General features: G+C 39.0%; 1 protein-coding gene across 3 annotated transcripts in view; it reads right to left on the bottom strand.

Moving 5' to 3' along the window:
* ARHGAP18 (Rho GTPase activating protein 18) overlaps window positions 1-17,044 on the bottom strand; it is a 68,347-nt gene that overhangs the window by 23,517 nt on the left and 27,786 nt on the right. For 2 of the 3 annotated variants that reach the window (XM_059469092.1, XM_059469093.1), the window contains exons 2-6: window positions 15,063-15,262; window positions 12,589-12,824; window positions 9,780-9,852; window positions 3,747-3,925; window positions 1,390-1,555 (exon numbers count right to left, since the gene is read on the bottom strand). In XM_059469092.1, the coding sequence (XP_059325075.1) occupies window positions 1,390-1,555; window positions 3,747-3,925; window positions 9,780-9,852; window positions 12,589-12,824; window positions 15,063-15,262 (854 nt within the window). Of the gene's footprint in view, window positions 1-1,389; window positions 1,556-3,746; window positions 3,926-9,779; window positions 9,853-12,588; window positions 12,825-14,662; window positions 14,724-15,062; window positions 15,263-17,044 lie in introns of those variants that run through there. The other variant, XM_059469094.1, reaches the window with a different exon arrangement.

Genomic DNA, 17,044 nt, shown 5'->3' with positions numbered 1-17,044 from the left:
AAAGGCACTGAAGGCAGCACATTGCAAAAGCACATTAGCTTGGCAGAAAAGCTGATGTCATTGTCCATTTCCTACACATTGCCATGAATCTGGCCTCTCTTTTTTACCTTTTAAAGAAGTTTTTAATCAATTCATTTATGAATTGATTTTATGAATGCCTGCCATTCAGATAATAATGTTGAGAGTGAAATTCAATTAACAATTAACTTTGTAAGAAGAAACAGTTATAAGTAAGACCCAAAATACAAGATAAGAAAGTGCTTTGTCTGTGTTTATTAGTGACAGCACAAGTACTTCTGCAAGAAGAAAATGCATTCAAGCGATCAAGGTCTTGTTCATGTTTCCGTGTGTGCCTTTTGCATTAAAAAAGCTGTTTACTACTACTGTAAAGTGAAGAACATATTCTGAAGAATCTATTGTACCTTGCTGTGTATCTCTCTATGCTCTCTGTTGCTTTCAATTATTTAAAGTGAGCTATGCACTGTCAACATTCACCGAACCTTGACAACAGAGTTTTGGCCAAAGCAGGCTTGTGATTAACCGGTAACACATCTCAAGCTCTTGTAAAGCATTTGGCAAAAGCCAAAAATACAAAAACCAAACAAAGCACTGAAAATCTCTAGCATCAAGAAATTGGTTTCCATGCTTTCTATACTCCCAAGGAAAGCACTGTGATTACACATATGCTCCAATGGCTTGCAGAGGAAAGCGACTTGGTGCAGCTGTCTCTGCCGCAACAGTTTAAATCTTCCACTTTATATGGTGTTATTCATCATAACAACTGTATTAGAGCCTAAGTAAACACTGGATGGGCAAGGCTTAGATGACACAGGAACGTTTGTGCCAGACAGAACAGGAAACAGGTGACAAAGGCTCCCAGCACCTCCCACCTACAGCAACAAAAGCACAAGTCAGATAGACTCACCTGAATTACAGAATTGCAAAGGCTGAAAAAGACCTTTGAGAACCACTGAGTCCAATTTTGAAAGTAGAGTAGTGCCTACCTTCAGGAAATCAGGAAAAGAATACCCACAAAGACCACATGCTTATGCTCTTTGGGAACAAATCAGCACATAGAAACTTCTGCGCAGCAATTCTTGCTGCATGGCATACTACTAAGATAGCTACCCTTCACTCCTTAGATTATCTGCTCCATGACTGTTTTGAGTTTTAATTTTAGTCAAAGAGCTGGAATTTTTCACTTATGTCAGTGAACTTGTTTAAAGCTTGCCTTGAGTTAAGGTGAAAAATTAAATATTGCTCAGGGCCTATGTTACTGCCTATGTATTATATAAAAATTTTCTGCTGGAAGATCATAAATAAACTGGTGCATTTGTTTCATTGCATTAAACAGATGCAATTGGTTCAGAATACAAAACTCCAACTTACCTTTGGTTTTGATTTTTACAGCTTTTTGCTGTTTGAATTCTGTCCCAAGTATGTCATAGAGAGCAGTTAATTCAATCAGTGCTAAAGAATAGACTTTCTTCATGTCCTGAGGGGCTAGGTCACCGATCTTTGTGGTACCTGTTTTGTCCTTCGGCAGTCTGAAATTCTAAAAGCAGAGAATTGCAGCATGATAAATAATCCAAGTCATGACAAATTACTTAGCTCAAAGGCTGTACTTCCTTCAGGGTACAACCTTTCATCATGAAGCCTGCTGTTACTGACTAAATCAAAGGAGAATCCCACAAATAGGTTAAAAAGCAGATGATCTTAAAATGATAGGAAGATTTAGGTTCCCAGTGACTTCTGGAGGTCATCTAATTCAATTGCTACTCAAAGCAAGGCTAAATTCAAAGTTTGACTGGATTGCTTCTTGTTGTTGTTCAAATGAACTTTGAAAATTTCCAATAACCCCTGTGGGAACCTATTTCAGTGTGGCATGCTCTCATGGGGACGTTCTTTACCATGCAAAAAAAAATTTCACCATTAGTCACTTGTGTCCATTAACTGATATTCTTTTACTTGGCACCACCAAGAAGAGTCTGGATTTGTCATTTTTCCTGCTTGCAACCACACACTCCCTCTCCACCTTCTGCACCTTTTTCCAGTTTATAGTGGTGGAAATGGCTGTCCATGAACAATCAATCCTATGCAATAGGATAGAAATCCTTCTGCATTTGTGCACACAAACCAAAACATTTGGCTGCCATATAAATAATAATAAAGGAGTTATCTTCTTAGAAAACAGGAATACTTGATCATGGCTCCTTTCTACTGCATGAGATACTCAGAGATACTAGATACTGCAGTCAGAGAGCAATATAAGGAATCGAGTTGAAAGGGTGAGGGACTTCCCAGCTCACTGAAATTTCTAACTCCATCTCTCACCAGCAGGCTTCTAAGTATGCATGACTCAGAGCAGGAAGCTTGACAAGACTTTCTTCCACTTGGAAAGACATATACTCATGAATTATTTTCTTACCCTGTGCAAACCCAGCAATAGCAGAGCTGAATTGCTAGTTATGGTACATGACTACAAGGGCACATACCAAAACAAAACATAATTTACAAAATGTAGATGAGTAGCCAGTTCCCCACCTTGAGCTTTCACTGACTTGCACAAACATGTCTGCTTAAAAATAGCAGCCAATGATGAGGAGCAACCAATATATTGTAGATTTAAATAGGTAACTCCCTTCCTTTTCCTATAATTTTACAGCTCCTTTTGTAACTGAAGAAGAAATTCCTTAGCCATGTCTTTAAGCAATCCTTCACAAGCCTGGCCAGAAGTAGAGCTAATGTATGTATTATGCATATATACAGAAGTTAGAACATAGCTTTTATCTCCTTGTTATAGGCTGCATTAGAGAAACATGACTCAAATACTTTAGAATCCATCTCTAAATATCCATTAGTGCCTGGTTTATAATGTTTAAATTAGGATACATGGGGTAATTACTACTTGAAGAACTGCAGAAGTCCTTATCTAAATTAAGTGTTTGAAGAACTGGGAAACATTATTTCAGAAATTGTGTTTACTCAGACATGTTTGCATACAGTGTTAGGGAAAAAAGAAAAAACCACTAAGACAGTTTTCACACCAGTCATTAGTTTACAGGTTATATGTACATGTTACATGTTCATGAACTGGTAGGTAGAGAGAGATCTGAAAAGAGATTTCTGAGAATCGACAACAAAATCCCTTGGAGGATTTTCTTTTGATTTTATATGGATTCATTCCGAAAGAGCCTTTTTTTATTAGGAGTTGGAAAGAAAAACTGAGTTAAAATTAATCTTTATTTTCCTGCCATTTGACTTCAGACCTTTAACTTCTACAGACAGTTCTGTTCTTCATTCTCATCCCTCACCTACCCGCATCAGACAACTGCATAAGGTTTCTACAGGCATCCACCAACCCTTTTCATATTACAGCAGAGCTTTTTATTAGAGGTAAAGCATCTCACCTCAGGTAACAGTAAAAGGGGATGTAAACAAATGAAGCAAGGATAGAGTGGTACAACCAACACTAAGCCCTATTCCAGCTTAATATTAGAAGTTCATTTTTGCTTACATATAAAGTGCATTTTTCCAGACACACAAGTACATAAACAGGCATAAATGTAGTCATTTTCATGTTATTAAGCATACTATTCCCAAAAATTAGTTACCTTAAGAACCTCTATCTCTACAAAGCTAAATTTGACAACATTAATCTAAATCTAATTCACTCAATCACAGATAAATATCACCTATTCAGTACCTCTAGCTAAAAATAAAGAGGAATAAATAAGAAAACCTACCGGGAGAAGAGTGTCACCCCCTCCACCTTTGTACATTTTGCCTACTGAGCTGTCCTTCAGATTAGCTGCCTGTTCTGCAAATGATATCTCCAAATTGATGTCAGTGTCTGAAGATGGCATGTCTTCAAGCAGGCTCTTCGGCTCATCTGTTCCAAGACTGAAATTTGGACCTGAAAACACTATAAAAAAAAAAAAGCTAAAAATCAACAGCAGCACAATTGAGCACCATTCAGTGCATGAGAGTAAGTTTTAAACCAAGCAGAAATTAATGCTGTACGAGCAATGGACATTCTGAATGCAAAGTCACTGTTCCTGTATTTTTTATGCCAGTTGAAAATTTAGCTATTGACAAGGGTACAACTTTTGTAGGTTTTCTTCAATGATTTTGCCAAGGCATGGGGTTTTCTCTCCTATTTATCTGTTATGAAAAGATAGAGGAATCCACCTCAAACAAACCGCAGACTCCTACAATCTAGCAAAGCCAAAGAGCTTTGGCATCAGAAGTTTCTTGCCATGAAACACTTTCTAGCCTCAAAGACTGCAACACCCTGCAAACAAATCAGCAAATGTTTCTGCTGTTAAAATTTCAAAAGCAATAGAGAATTTGTCATCCATGACCCAAAGCATTAACATCTGAGAATAACAGAGAGTACACAGATCATCTTTGTTCCATTATTCCTGTTCTCACCTCAATCTTAAGAGTCTAGATTCCTCAAAACAGTTTGGACATGTTTCCATGATACAGGGAAGGACTAAGTACACAACAATAGCCTTACTTGTCTTTGTTCCTTAGAGGAATCAAACGCTAGACAAATTTTAAACATTTTTTGTTAAAGGAATGAAGAATCAAAAAAGGGAGAGGTTGTTCTGCTTTAGAAAAAGAAGCTTCCCAATTTCACAGTAAAGCAACCACTGCTTTTGGTCTGAAGTTAAAACATATTGTGAAAGAAGCAAGAAGAAAATTATACAGTAAAAAAACAGCATTTAATAAAAAGCATAGAAGTCTAAGAAAGCTTTCAGTCTCTCCACCATCGTTCTCTGAGTAAAGTCACAGAATAAATAAGGTTTAAAAAGACCTTTGCAATCACGGAGTCCAATCTATGACCAAACGCCCTCATGTCAACTGTATCATGGCACTAAGCGGTGCGTCCAGTCTTTCCTTAAACACCTCCAGGGACTCCACACCACAACCTCCCTGAGCAGTCCACTCCAATATCTAATCAGCCTTTTGTGAAGAACTTCTCCCTAATGTCCAACCTAAATTTCTCCTAGCACAGCTTGAGGCTTGTCCTTTTGTCCTGTTGCTGCCTGGGAGAAAAGACCAACCCGAACCAGGCTACAGCTCTCTGTCAGGCAGTTGTAGAGAGGTAAGATTCCCCTGAGCCTGCTTTTCTCCAGGCTAAACACCCCCAGCTCCCTCAGCCTCTCCTCATAGGACTTGCGCTCCAGACCCTTCACCAGCTCTGTTACCTTCCTCTGGCCATGCTCCAGCCCCTCAGTGTTCTTCCTGAATCAAGGGGTTCAGAACTGGACACAGAAACTGATGTGCAGCCTCTCCAGTGCTGAGTACAGAGGAAGAATCACTTCCCTAGACCTGGGACCATGATTCAGCCACTGGCTCCTACTCACACGAGACTGCAGCCTGTTCAAAGCTAATGCACCACAAGTGGAAGAAAAGTGGATGGAAATGGGCATGAGTTGTGAAGGAGAACCACGAGCAATGCATATGTTTTGGTGTAAGAACGTTGTGCAACGTAATAAACTAATTTTTTTACACCGCTGTGGGAAATTTTTGTATGGCCAAGAGTAACTACCCTAAGCCAAGACAGAAAAAGGTTCCCAGAAAACAGTTACAGGTACAGCAAAAGCTAATTCTGAAGAAGGGAAAAGCCTGCAGAGAGGCTGATTAAGAGGAGTCAGGGAAGAAATACACTGATGGTATCAGTGGTCTGTAAAAGAACTGAGCTGCAAGCACACAATTCAAACAACATATGAATCAGGAAGTTAAAAAAAAATTACAGCAATTCGCTATTTCTCTAAATTATATTTGCATCTTATTTAAAAACACCAAACTATTGCCTACATTATTTAGATCAAGTCCTGAAAATAACCTCAGTCAGCCAGGGCGAGACTCAGGGGACCTGACAGGCAAATGGCTGAAGCCACCACAGCCACTTTCTGGTAAGGCACAGTGCTTTACACAACCACTCCCACGTCAAAGAACTTACCTGAACTGAGACACTTTCAGGGAGAAAAGGTGGATTTGAGTTAATACTTTGACTCTACTTACAACCAACCAATGTTGTGAGAAGCATAACAGAACATATTCGTATTCTGCCAGTTGTGTGTGTTACTCATCACTTGTTTTTTCCAGAGTGGCTTCTGCTCACTTTCCACAGACCCCAAAATGCCTAGGGCATACGCTAAAGATTAAGCTGATCTTGAAACTAGAGCTGCTCCTTTTGGTAAAGAGATATCTGAGTCCTCAGTAACCAAACATACCCAAGGTCAAATTCATCCCTGACTCTGCTCCTTGGCATCCCTGCCTATATCCCTATATATTATGTAAACTGTTCAATGCATCCATACTGAATGAAAAGAGTTTCCTGCCCCCCCCAAAACTTTTGTCATGCTAATGTGGCCTATACCTGACCTACATACTTCCCACCAGCCTAGGAGGGATCTGATGTTAACAAACAAAAAGCAGTAGCTCCTATTTCAGTCCTCTGGTCCTACCAAGGTGTCATGTAAAGCAGATGTCTCAGGAGTGCTCTGCACATTTTAAAGATCTGCAAGTGCTGCTGTTGTGGGGAGTCTTTTCTTGGTTGTATAGCCTTGCTCCCATTGTAGTACATCCCTGAACTAGGCAGCAGCTGTAAGAGGAAGCAGCCTTGGTGCTCTGCCAACCTGCCAACCACATGCTATATTTAATGAGAGAAATGCAAGTGTGATGCAAAAAAATGCAAATATTGTCTATGAGGATGTGGAAACCATATTTTACATGAGTTCTGTACTCCTTCCTTAGTTCACAGAGCTATTTAACGATTACATAAAATGATGGGAATTCTTCAAGAATAAAACAAGGAAACATTGCAAGTATCAACTGTGCTATATCCCAATTTTGCAAGGGCATCTTGAGTATACACCAACGAAGCTAAGCTGACAGACCTTAATTTACAACTGGAGAGGTAGAATGATGTTTTTCTTTGACTGACGAAGCATTTTTCTAACATGTTAGTTCATAGATGGTTATAAATTGAAAATAAAAAAACTTGTAATCATTTCACTGACAACCTTACTTTGGCTATAGGATCCTCATTTATCATGTAAAATGAAAAGCAAAACCAACCTCTTTAATTAAAAACCATCAGATTACAGACTTTTTCCCAAGCAAACATTACTGGTCTTTACCCTTGTATTACACATGGTACACACAATTTGTTCATCCATTCTGTAGATTGTTATGCTTTCAAGCTGCCCTTATACAGAGGTTTTATCTATTATTCTTCCCCTGTAGCAAATTCTAAGTTCAGAAAAACAACTGCAGTCATAGTAAACTGACTTTTGCTACTCCCCTACTTCAGCTAATAAGTATTTAGCTTTTCATATGTTTTATTATTTTCTTTTTATTTCTTCAGAGGTCTCAACCAACACAGTTATTTACTCCTTTTCAAAGGATTCCAAAGAAAATTACTTCTTTTCTTTTATATCTATTGAACGTATTCCTAGCTTTGCAGGCCTTTAGTGAGTGTCATGGATTGTTAAAATGATAATGCCTTTTGAGAGCTTAGAACATTATTCCGAATTTTCTTTTTGTTTCCTGTAGACACACTCCATACCTACATGAAACAAAGGCACTTATTATTCTGTGAGTTTGCATATATTATTTAGTCAAGAAACAAGGTGTGTTGGACACAGAAAGAAGAAGAAAGGAGAAGAAAGGAGAAATGAGAACGGGTTCACATAGCCCAGGCATGCTCTAAAGGCAAATAATTAACAACTTCAGTCTGGCAGAAGCACTTGGGAATGCAGCATTCAAATATCTCATTAGGAACAGGTATCACCTTGGGAGTATGGCCAAAAAGAGTTTTTTACCATAGCAATTTTAAGATGTCTCAATTTAGGCTTTTTGTCTTTAATGTCTGAGATAATGTTCATATTTTTTCAGGTAAAACTGGGACTACTTCTGTGTCAAAGAGGGTTTCCATTTTAAATAATGCCCTTGGATTTATTTCATAAATATTTAGTACCTCTGAAATATCAGGCACTGTTTACTTTTTGCCTTAAATTCATTCACTGTTTGTAAAACACTAACTGGCTACTCTGGAGGACAGATCATACCACAGCACTGAACCAGATGCATGCTTTTAACACCACCAAACTTGCATGGTTGGACTGCAGATGGAACTGAGTTTTCCTTCCTGCTCCATCCTTGGGAGCAGAGCCCACTGTAGCACAGTGACTGGAGCAGGAGAGTATCAGGATGTCAGCAGGCTGCATTTGCCATCCACATCACCATCTGTGCTGAGGAGAGTAGCATATGGGACTTGCCTTTCAGAACTTCCCATTTCTGAAGGGTTCATCAGGGCCACAGGGAAAGAAAGAACCAGATGTGATAAAAAACTCTGTAATAATTGCTTGGTAATTTTCCAGCTCTGAATCCTACAGAGAAGTTTATTGACACAAGCACCAGGCATCTCTTCCTTCCCCTGTGCTGAACCAGCAGTCTGGCAGTCCTCCCAATTTTTTTACTGTTCTTATTAGAGTGAGGTTTGCTGAGAGGGCAGGAGGGAAATATACAGTTCTGGAAACACACAGATTCAGTGTTATTCAGGACTGGTTTATATTCATGTCTCCCAATTCAACTGCCATGCACATTTTGTATTGTCCACTGCTGTCTTCCAAGTCTAATTCTAAAGTAGCAATTTTTCCAAAATGCTGCTGGTCTGTATTCTAGAACTGAAGCAGAACTTTATTTGGTGGCTTAATTACAGCTAACTAACTTGAAATAGGTAACTTGATCTTCCTGCTTAGTGTGGGTATAGGGTTCAGTGTAGCATCCATGTGCTATCCAGTCCTCCAGAAGAAGCAAAAACCCCAACATATAAACAAAGCAGAGTAACAGTGCAGCATCTTAAAACTTAAATAGATGCCAGCTTAAAACTTAAATATATGCATCTTAAAACTTAAATAACCTGATACAGAGGTGTGTAGGGTGGTACAATAGACACAGTGCAACCCTTACTTTGAAGAAACCCATCATGATGCAGGACAGCCATCCTTTTACTACTGGAGCTGAAGAACAGCAGAAAGCTCTGTCGAAGTCTTTCATCGGAAATCATACGCTCAAAATACAAACTACGGAGTCAGCTAAGGACTTCTGTGATGCACTATCCTGACAGTGAGAGGAAAGGGTCTTCCATGGGTACTGCACCTCTCATTTGTAAGCACACACCACTGGACACAACCTAGGCATATAGAACATTATTTCATTTCCATATTACTTGAAAAGGTAAAGAACCTTTTTTCTTTAATTCCTGTTTTTCCTTTAATTTGAGCTACAGGTATATAGCTAGCTCTTATAGGTTTTTTTGATGCTTGAGTCCACACAGTTCTCTTTTTTTTTTTTTTTTGCTTATAGTCAATTCGGTTTTATTCTTTTGTATGCACTGATGAGTTTATGCATAGACCTTCACTTCCTGTACTGTACAGCAGAGACAGACCAGAAGCAATAAATTAAGGATCAGAAACAACCTGAGCATAAGCTGCAAGACAAGATTTCTCCCAGACAGCTTGATCATAAGCTGATCCCTGACAATAAACTGGGTTTCGCAGTGGCTCAAAGGACACGACCTACAGGCACACTTAAAATTTTACACATCAACAATTCAGTCCAGAAAAGGTTTCTCATTATAAATTCATTTTATTTTGCTGAAAAGTTACTTATAATATGGCTCCATTTACTATCCTGTGTAGCTGAACATCTACAAACCAAAAGAAAAACAAATAAAATAGAGAGCAATTTGACATTACCTTTTGTTCCATCATGTGTTTCATTTTTGTTTTCACTTGTTCTCACAGCTGAAGGTTCACTTCCATCACAGACCTAAGAAAGGAACAATAAATATGCATGCCTATAAAAACCTAGTGCATGGGTGTAGAAACTCCTTTGACTCTGTGCAGGATTAAAACACAAACACACACTCCTGCAATTCAGGGACGTGCAAAAGCACATCTCTGTGTTTCAAAAGAAAACCCCTTGCCAAAGTCTAAGGGGATCTGAAACCTAGGAAATTAAAAAAAGAAGTAATTAAATCAATTCTTCTTCTTCCTAGAAGGCTGCATGGGTGAATGACTTTATTTTCCAGAGTGGCAAAGAATAAGCAAATGCAGTCTGACCTGAAGCTGTAGTTTGCACTAGAAAGGATATGGAAAGGGAATCTGGAGATGATGTTTTGACTGACTCAGACCAAATTCCTTTCTCTTGAAAAAGCTTACATGGTTACCTCCCCTAGAGAGCAATCCCATCCCTTTTGCAGGGCAGCCTGACATTATCTGTGCTTACAGCTTAGATTTCCAGCAACAAAACCAGGACACTTTGAAGAGATGAAGAACAGGAAGGGATTTGAACCATCCTCTCCTTTCTGTAATGCTGCCCTTCCCAGTGTCAAGATGTGACATTTTGTGAACTGGATGACACCAACGATAGACAAAGTATTTCAGAACATGTAGAAAATCTATGCCCATATATATATGGGTACACATAGATTCATATACATTTTTACCCAGATACCATTTTTACTTTTTGGCTATTCAAATTAACAATTAATGTTTAGCACACTGTATTTCAAATAGTATTTTACTCAAGTAATTTGTAACTCCATACTTACTGAGAAGACAAATGCAAGTTTTAAAGACTTATCCTACTAGCACAATCTGTATTTTCACTTCTCTCTTCTTTTTTTTTTTTTTTAATCAGGTATCTTGATAGGAGGAAGAAGTTAGCGTGATTGCCCAAAAAAAAAATCTCTGTTTCACAAAGCAGCAGAAGCAGAATGGGAAGCTGTCAGGGTACCAAAAGTCTAGCTTCTCTTTGGGAATAGGGCAGGAAATTCAGGAGAAACATTAACACAATTGTTGTGTTGATGCAAAACATCAACACTATTGTTTTACCTTTCCTCCTGCTTTCCTCCAGATGAAGGGAAGCTACAGGATTTTCAAAGGCTATTATTAAACTGGAATGACTTCATACAGCTGCAGGTGGCTTCAGTCCTCTTTTGTTATATAAAAAGCTTTCTAATGATGGGTGAGTAACAAAGCAGTGAGACTAGTTACCTAGGGAGGTAGTGGAAGCTACTTCCCACAGCCTTTTGGTGACAGATTTGGTGAATAGCCACAAGCAATGATGTCTGAACAATGATCTTGCTTTGGAGAAAGGAATGAAGTACACGTTTGAGGACCTATACTTGTATTATTTGTTTCTGTCAAGGAGACAAGTTTAGAAGGATGTTTTCCCCCCCAGTATTTCTGTATTTAATAAACAACCATTTGTTTTATACACCTTAAATGCCTAAAATAATTTCTCTTCTCAGTGGTGTCTTCAATATCAAAACATGTAGTTTAAGAGAAGAAAAATCTATTGAACACTGCGACATAGGATTTTCAAACATTACAGTATGTAGCTTACATACAGGGACATGAATATTTCTTGTGCTTTACTGAAATAAAAGAAAAAAAAAAGAGAAATTATACTGCTTTAAGCTACATGATATTTTACCTAAATTGCTCTGCTATTAGATCTTGTAATTTTTAGGTAGAGTCAATTACAAATCAGATCTCAGAGAGCTTTTATGGAGTTAATATCTCTTTTGCAACCACAGGCAAAGCAGAACAGTGAAAGGGAAGTTGAGCCTCCAGAACACACCACTTCCTCCACTACACTTCAACTGAGTTTAGAAAGAGTTGCTGAAGGAGAGGAAGCTGCTGAGGGAAGGAGGAAATTAAATGCCCTCAAAATTCACCATGCTTTCCATCACCACAACACTGCACTGAAAGACAACATCAGCAGTGAGAACATGGGACAGAGCTGAGGACACGTAACCCAGTCATGCCATAAAGTCTCATTCTTATGGCTGAAGATCTCAGTGCTCTGAGGGAGCAGAGAGGACACACACCCCTCTCCATGGAAAAGGGATTCTAATCATAGTCTCCATTTCCCTCCTTCCCTTTTCCTGCATATGGGAAAGGAATTCTCTTCAATATCCCATGATGGGAAACAGGGACCCTTCAGGGCCTGTCAGAGTAGCATCCCATACACAGTTTAACACATACATAGGCCCTGGCAGTTAGTATGGGGTTTACACCCCCAGCTGATAGGCATAAAGACCTAGCCAAAACCAAGAAGGTTAGGCTAATGCTCCATTTTCCACCCTTTTTTATAAATAAACAAACAAACAAACAAACAAAAGCACCTGTAAGTAAGAGGTAATCACCCAAAGGTAAAAGTAGGCTTGTGGTAGCTCTTTGGATGATTGTTGTGATGAGTTTCACATCCATGTGAAAAATAATTCCAATTAAAATGAGTGATTCCTTTATTCATCACCTTTAAGGTGAGGCAAATTACACACTTCTTTATAAATACTAAAATTGCTTAAAGCAATGTTGAATCTGGACAACCACCATCCCTGAAAATTTAGTGAAAAATTCCCTTGGGAATCAGTGAAGTTAGACCCAAATCTTCTGGAAATATCCCTTTCATGTGCCACTCTGCTCTCCCCCCCATCTGTACGTGTCTCTCTCTTCTCCCTGCCAGAATCAAACAAAACAACCGACAGGAACTCACTTTTCCCTTTGAGTCATTCTGTAGCCTGAAGATATCTCTGACATCAGGAATCTGGTGCTGTTTGTTTCTTTTCCTCATGGTTTGTGTAACGGTCTCCACTCGCTTTTCCACGGCAGCTTTCTGGGTTCGGGTCAGCGTGGATAAAAACACCATGCTTTCCAGGGAGTCGCCAGAGCTCTCTCCAAACAGATTTGACAAACCTGCCTCCTTCAGCCATTCTTCTTCCAGTTCTCCCTCTGAGCAATTTGAAGAGAAAAAGGCATAAACGTTGGCTTTTTATTACTGCCAAGCACATTGGATTTTAATGACACAACACACTTAATATAATTCACAGAAAAGTACCAAGGGGATACACAATTAAGAATTACTTACACTGTCATGACTCAGAAAAAAGCTATTGTTTCTAAAGAGCCTCAAAAGGCTTAATATATGATATCAAAGCTTTAAAGTAGTTAATCCAATACAGATTGCTATGTGGCAATCTTTACAATAATCTACAGCACTTCCATTAAAATCATATACCATTTTATAAATCTACCTAAATAAAAATGTGTATGGGGAAGCCTGAAAGCCAGATCATTGCTGCTCCACTGATTTTTAGTTCAATACTCAATCTTTTTAGCTCTCCTACTGACATGGTTCTGCCCACTTTTCTTGATACATTAATCCTACAGCCTTCCACTAGCTCAATTTAATGAAGGACAAACCAGCCTACACAAGTCACCTTAATGCTATTTTTTCATCAGTTCTTATGACATGGTCTCCAGCCTGATGACAGCCCACAGAACAATTTTTGCTTTAGTCTTAGAGCTGATAAGGTATCCTTTATTGACAGATCACTGCACATGAAAGAAGAGAAAGCTATTAAATATTGTCACCAATGGCAAAACTTCTGCTTCTGAAATCTGTATCACGCTAATGATATTTTCTATAAAACACTAAGTTCTGTCTGTAGCAGCTGAGGTTGTGCTGAATGCCAACAGATCTCTCAAACCTTCAAGCACTATTTCACCATTTATCAGATATCTAAAAATACTCCAAAGTTGGCATGTCAGCTTCACTATTGATTGCATTTTACCACTGTGCCCAGAGCACGTTCAAGCGGGCACCTTAATATTAACAGCATCCAGAAAACAGACACCAAAATTTAAGTATGAATTTTGCTGTGGTGTGCAGCCACATCCTGAGCCTCTGACAAAACTCTCAGGTTTTGCTATCAGGGCTGGAAAAAAGGGTTACACCCATGCTCCAGAGCAGCTGTGAGCAACCTCTCTCCCCTGCCTTGCCTTTGCCTGGCCAGTTTGAGGCAGGTCCATCAGCCAGCTGCAGCATCCCACAGGCTCAGGAGTACTTGTGCCCAAGAGAGGGGCTGCACATTAGGCAAGGTGTGGGCACGGTAAGATGTGCTTGAGATGGTAACTCAGCTGGGCTGACTCACTTGGGCTTCATGCCAAAGTCACCTGCAGTAACCAGGAGGAAGAAGGCTCCATATAAACCCAGTGGAAGTGGTGGGGCTGGGGGTGCAGAGCCTAAAGGCACAGCCACACCAGTGAGCTGCAGCAAGAGAAGAGGTTCGTGTACTGCAGAACAATGGGCTCTGCTGCTCTGGACAAAGCCCCATGGCTCCATAAGAAAAGCCCACAGCTCCCCAGTCACAAGGGTTGGCAGCCTTGCTGCTTTCCCCAGGGGCCACGTTGTTATGCTCCTCAGAGCAGTGACTTTTCAAAGTGCTTAGGGAGGCAGAAGAGCAAATCCCTTTGAAAGTTTATTCTTCTCACTCATGTGGAGTCCATATCAAAACACAAAATTCACCATTTTAATTTACATAACGTGGGTCTTGTAAGAATGGGAGAGAGGCAGCTACTGCATTGTTAAAAAATAATTTTTGAGAGAAAACTTAAATTAAGGACATTACTCCTCATTTATCTGAGAGGACACAAAAACAAAATAAGAAAAAAAAATGCCCAACCTCTAAGACCATGCCCCAAGGAGTGGCCCATAATTCACGCTTCTGAGAAACACAAATAGTACAACTGAACAATCACAATAGTTACAAGCATAGAAAGTTACTCACTAAACTTAAATCAGTTAATCATTGGCTTGTCTTCTAAAGCGTGAGGTTTCTATCCCAATAGCTACAATAACGAACAACATACACAAAGAGTAAAAGGGTAAGTTAGTCCAACAGTAAACTGCAAATAGTTCAGCTGTTGTGATTTGCAAGCACAGGCACCTTTCTGATATTCTGCAAGTACCATTCAAAGAAAAATCAGCCTTTTACTTGTCTCTAATAAAACTGTCTGTCAGGGCACTGTCTGTTTCTGCAGAAGCAACAGAATTTTCAAAGCAGATGTTCAGGAAAGTGACCTCCTTTTTTGATCTGCCTTAGGTAGGTGCCATCTCTTGAAATAAGACTTGAAGAAAAATCCCTAAATCAGCAAACTGATGAACATTGACAGAACAGATTTCATTACCATCTGGCTCTTTCACTACAAGTGCTACTCGTTCCTCGTGATTATTTCCTCTGGTTTCATGGATGTTTTCAAGTTCTTTCCAGTAGTCATCCATAGACAGTTCATCCAAGGAGTCCTGGGATCCTGAGCGGTCAAACGATGCTCCATCAGGGATCTTCTTGGAATGGTCATGGTTCATTGTATACTGTCCAGACCGACGGCTATAAATGTAAATCAAGAAGAAATTTTTGTAACATCTTAAGATACAGGATGTATTAATATGTGTAAAGGCACAATGAGTTGTGTCAAAGTATCAAAACAAACCACTGTCAACAAGCAAACCAAGATATTAAAAATTACTTTTAGTATCTGGAATATATTTTCAATCTAATATTTCTGCTCTATCTCCCCATCTGGAACAGTACGGGAGTCCGTCTTAAAAAGGAAAAAATGAATCCAAGTTCTAGTAATCCTCATTACATATACCTTCAACTCTTCAACAGTCAAGTCCACAAAATTCATGGCACATGTCTTCCCAGAATCATCACTTAAAGAAATTTTCAAAAGTGCATTTCCGCCTGAGTAAATTCTTACACCCTAACAGTACAATTACTGTCTCCCTTTGCTATTCTGCTTTTTTTTTTTGTTAATACTTACTCTTTTATCTATGACCTTAATTACAGCTTAGAAAGGACAATGTAGAATTACTGCAGTTACAGTTTGTGAAGTAAACTGGTGAGCCCAAATGTTTAATAAAGAACATAGAAACTATTTGTTTCTATCTTGCTGCCTCTTTGGCTGAAAGCTTACCATTTTTACAGTTTGAAGTTAGTGGTTTTTGGTTCACCCTGCAAAATGTACAATGCAAAGGCTCCCAAAAGGATCTTTCACCTTAAATATAGCTGCAGCTACAAAAAAGAAACCAACAAGCTGAAACTTCTAGGTGTCATTTTGACCTCATTAAGTCACTGGCAAAAATGATCAGTGACCTAGTAAAGAATTCAGCTAAAAAAGGACACAGGTTGCAATGATGTCATTGAAGTTACAGGTCACCCTTACAGTTAAATATACCAAATCAAAAGCCACAAACTGATTCAGATTAGCAGTTGATTACATGAGTAGTATCTGATTTAACTTCAGAGTTATCCCTACTTTTTGTAGAGGTAAGACTGGACATTGATGATTTTCAGTAATTTTTTTTCTAAACTACTGCCGTAGTATCAAAATGTGTACCAAAATTCTTCCTTTTATTAAAAAATAATTGCTTTGTATTTCAGGAAGAGCTTCAGAGTCTTATATGTCTGAATTTGTCTCCTCATTCTAAAAAAGAAGACACGGTTTGAGGTTAAGTAATAAATACTACTCATTCTTAGAGAAAAAAACATATCAAAGACCAAGCAATGTGGATTTATCACAATGTAAACATAGTAAATTAAATCCTACCTTCCTATCTAACTGACTTGGCAAGTTTATGTAGTATTAAAATGAAAGTTTCTTGTCCTTACATTTTATCTCAGGACAACTGAGGCTTGTCAGCTGCCCCTAGGTAAAACAGCCATGCCTTTCTCTCTGAAGATAAGCTCCTTGTGTGTCCAAGCCACAAATCCTTTCACACCAGACATGCTTGATTCTCTGATAATACTAACCATATGGACTTTGCCTTTAAAAGTAAAGAGCCTTATGGAAGAACTCCGAGTTTCTACACACCCTGTGTCTCTGATCCGAGTGCAAGTTAATAAATGACAATTAATCACCAAGCTAATGTGCACCTCAACACCACTGCTTAACCTGTCCTTACTTGAAAGCTGAGGGGAAAACAAACAAAACCATTAAGGACTGTTCCGCTTTTGCATCAATGGCAATAACACCACCATGCTCACAGTGCACGTTACCCAAGAAAGACAACTTCTCTGCGCAGCTACCTCAGTTCTTAAACTTCTCCTGCCAGGCGTGTCCTGTGTGTGACCTGTGCTGCTGTGAACTCAGCCCTCATCATTGCAGAA

This window comes from Ammospiza nelsoni, chromosome 3 (genome assembly GCF_027579445.1).
Source record: "Ammospiza nelsoni isolate bAmmNel1 chromosome 3, bAmmNel1.pri, whole genome shotgun sequence".
Taxonomy (NCBI): Eukaryota; Metazoa; Chordata; class Aves; order Passeriformes; family Passerellidae; genus Ammospiza; species Ammospiza nelsoni.
Note: the sequence above shows the minus strand (reverse complement) of the source record. Positions and strands in the feature narration are given on the sequence as shown.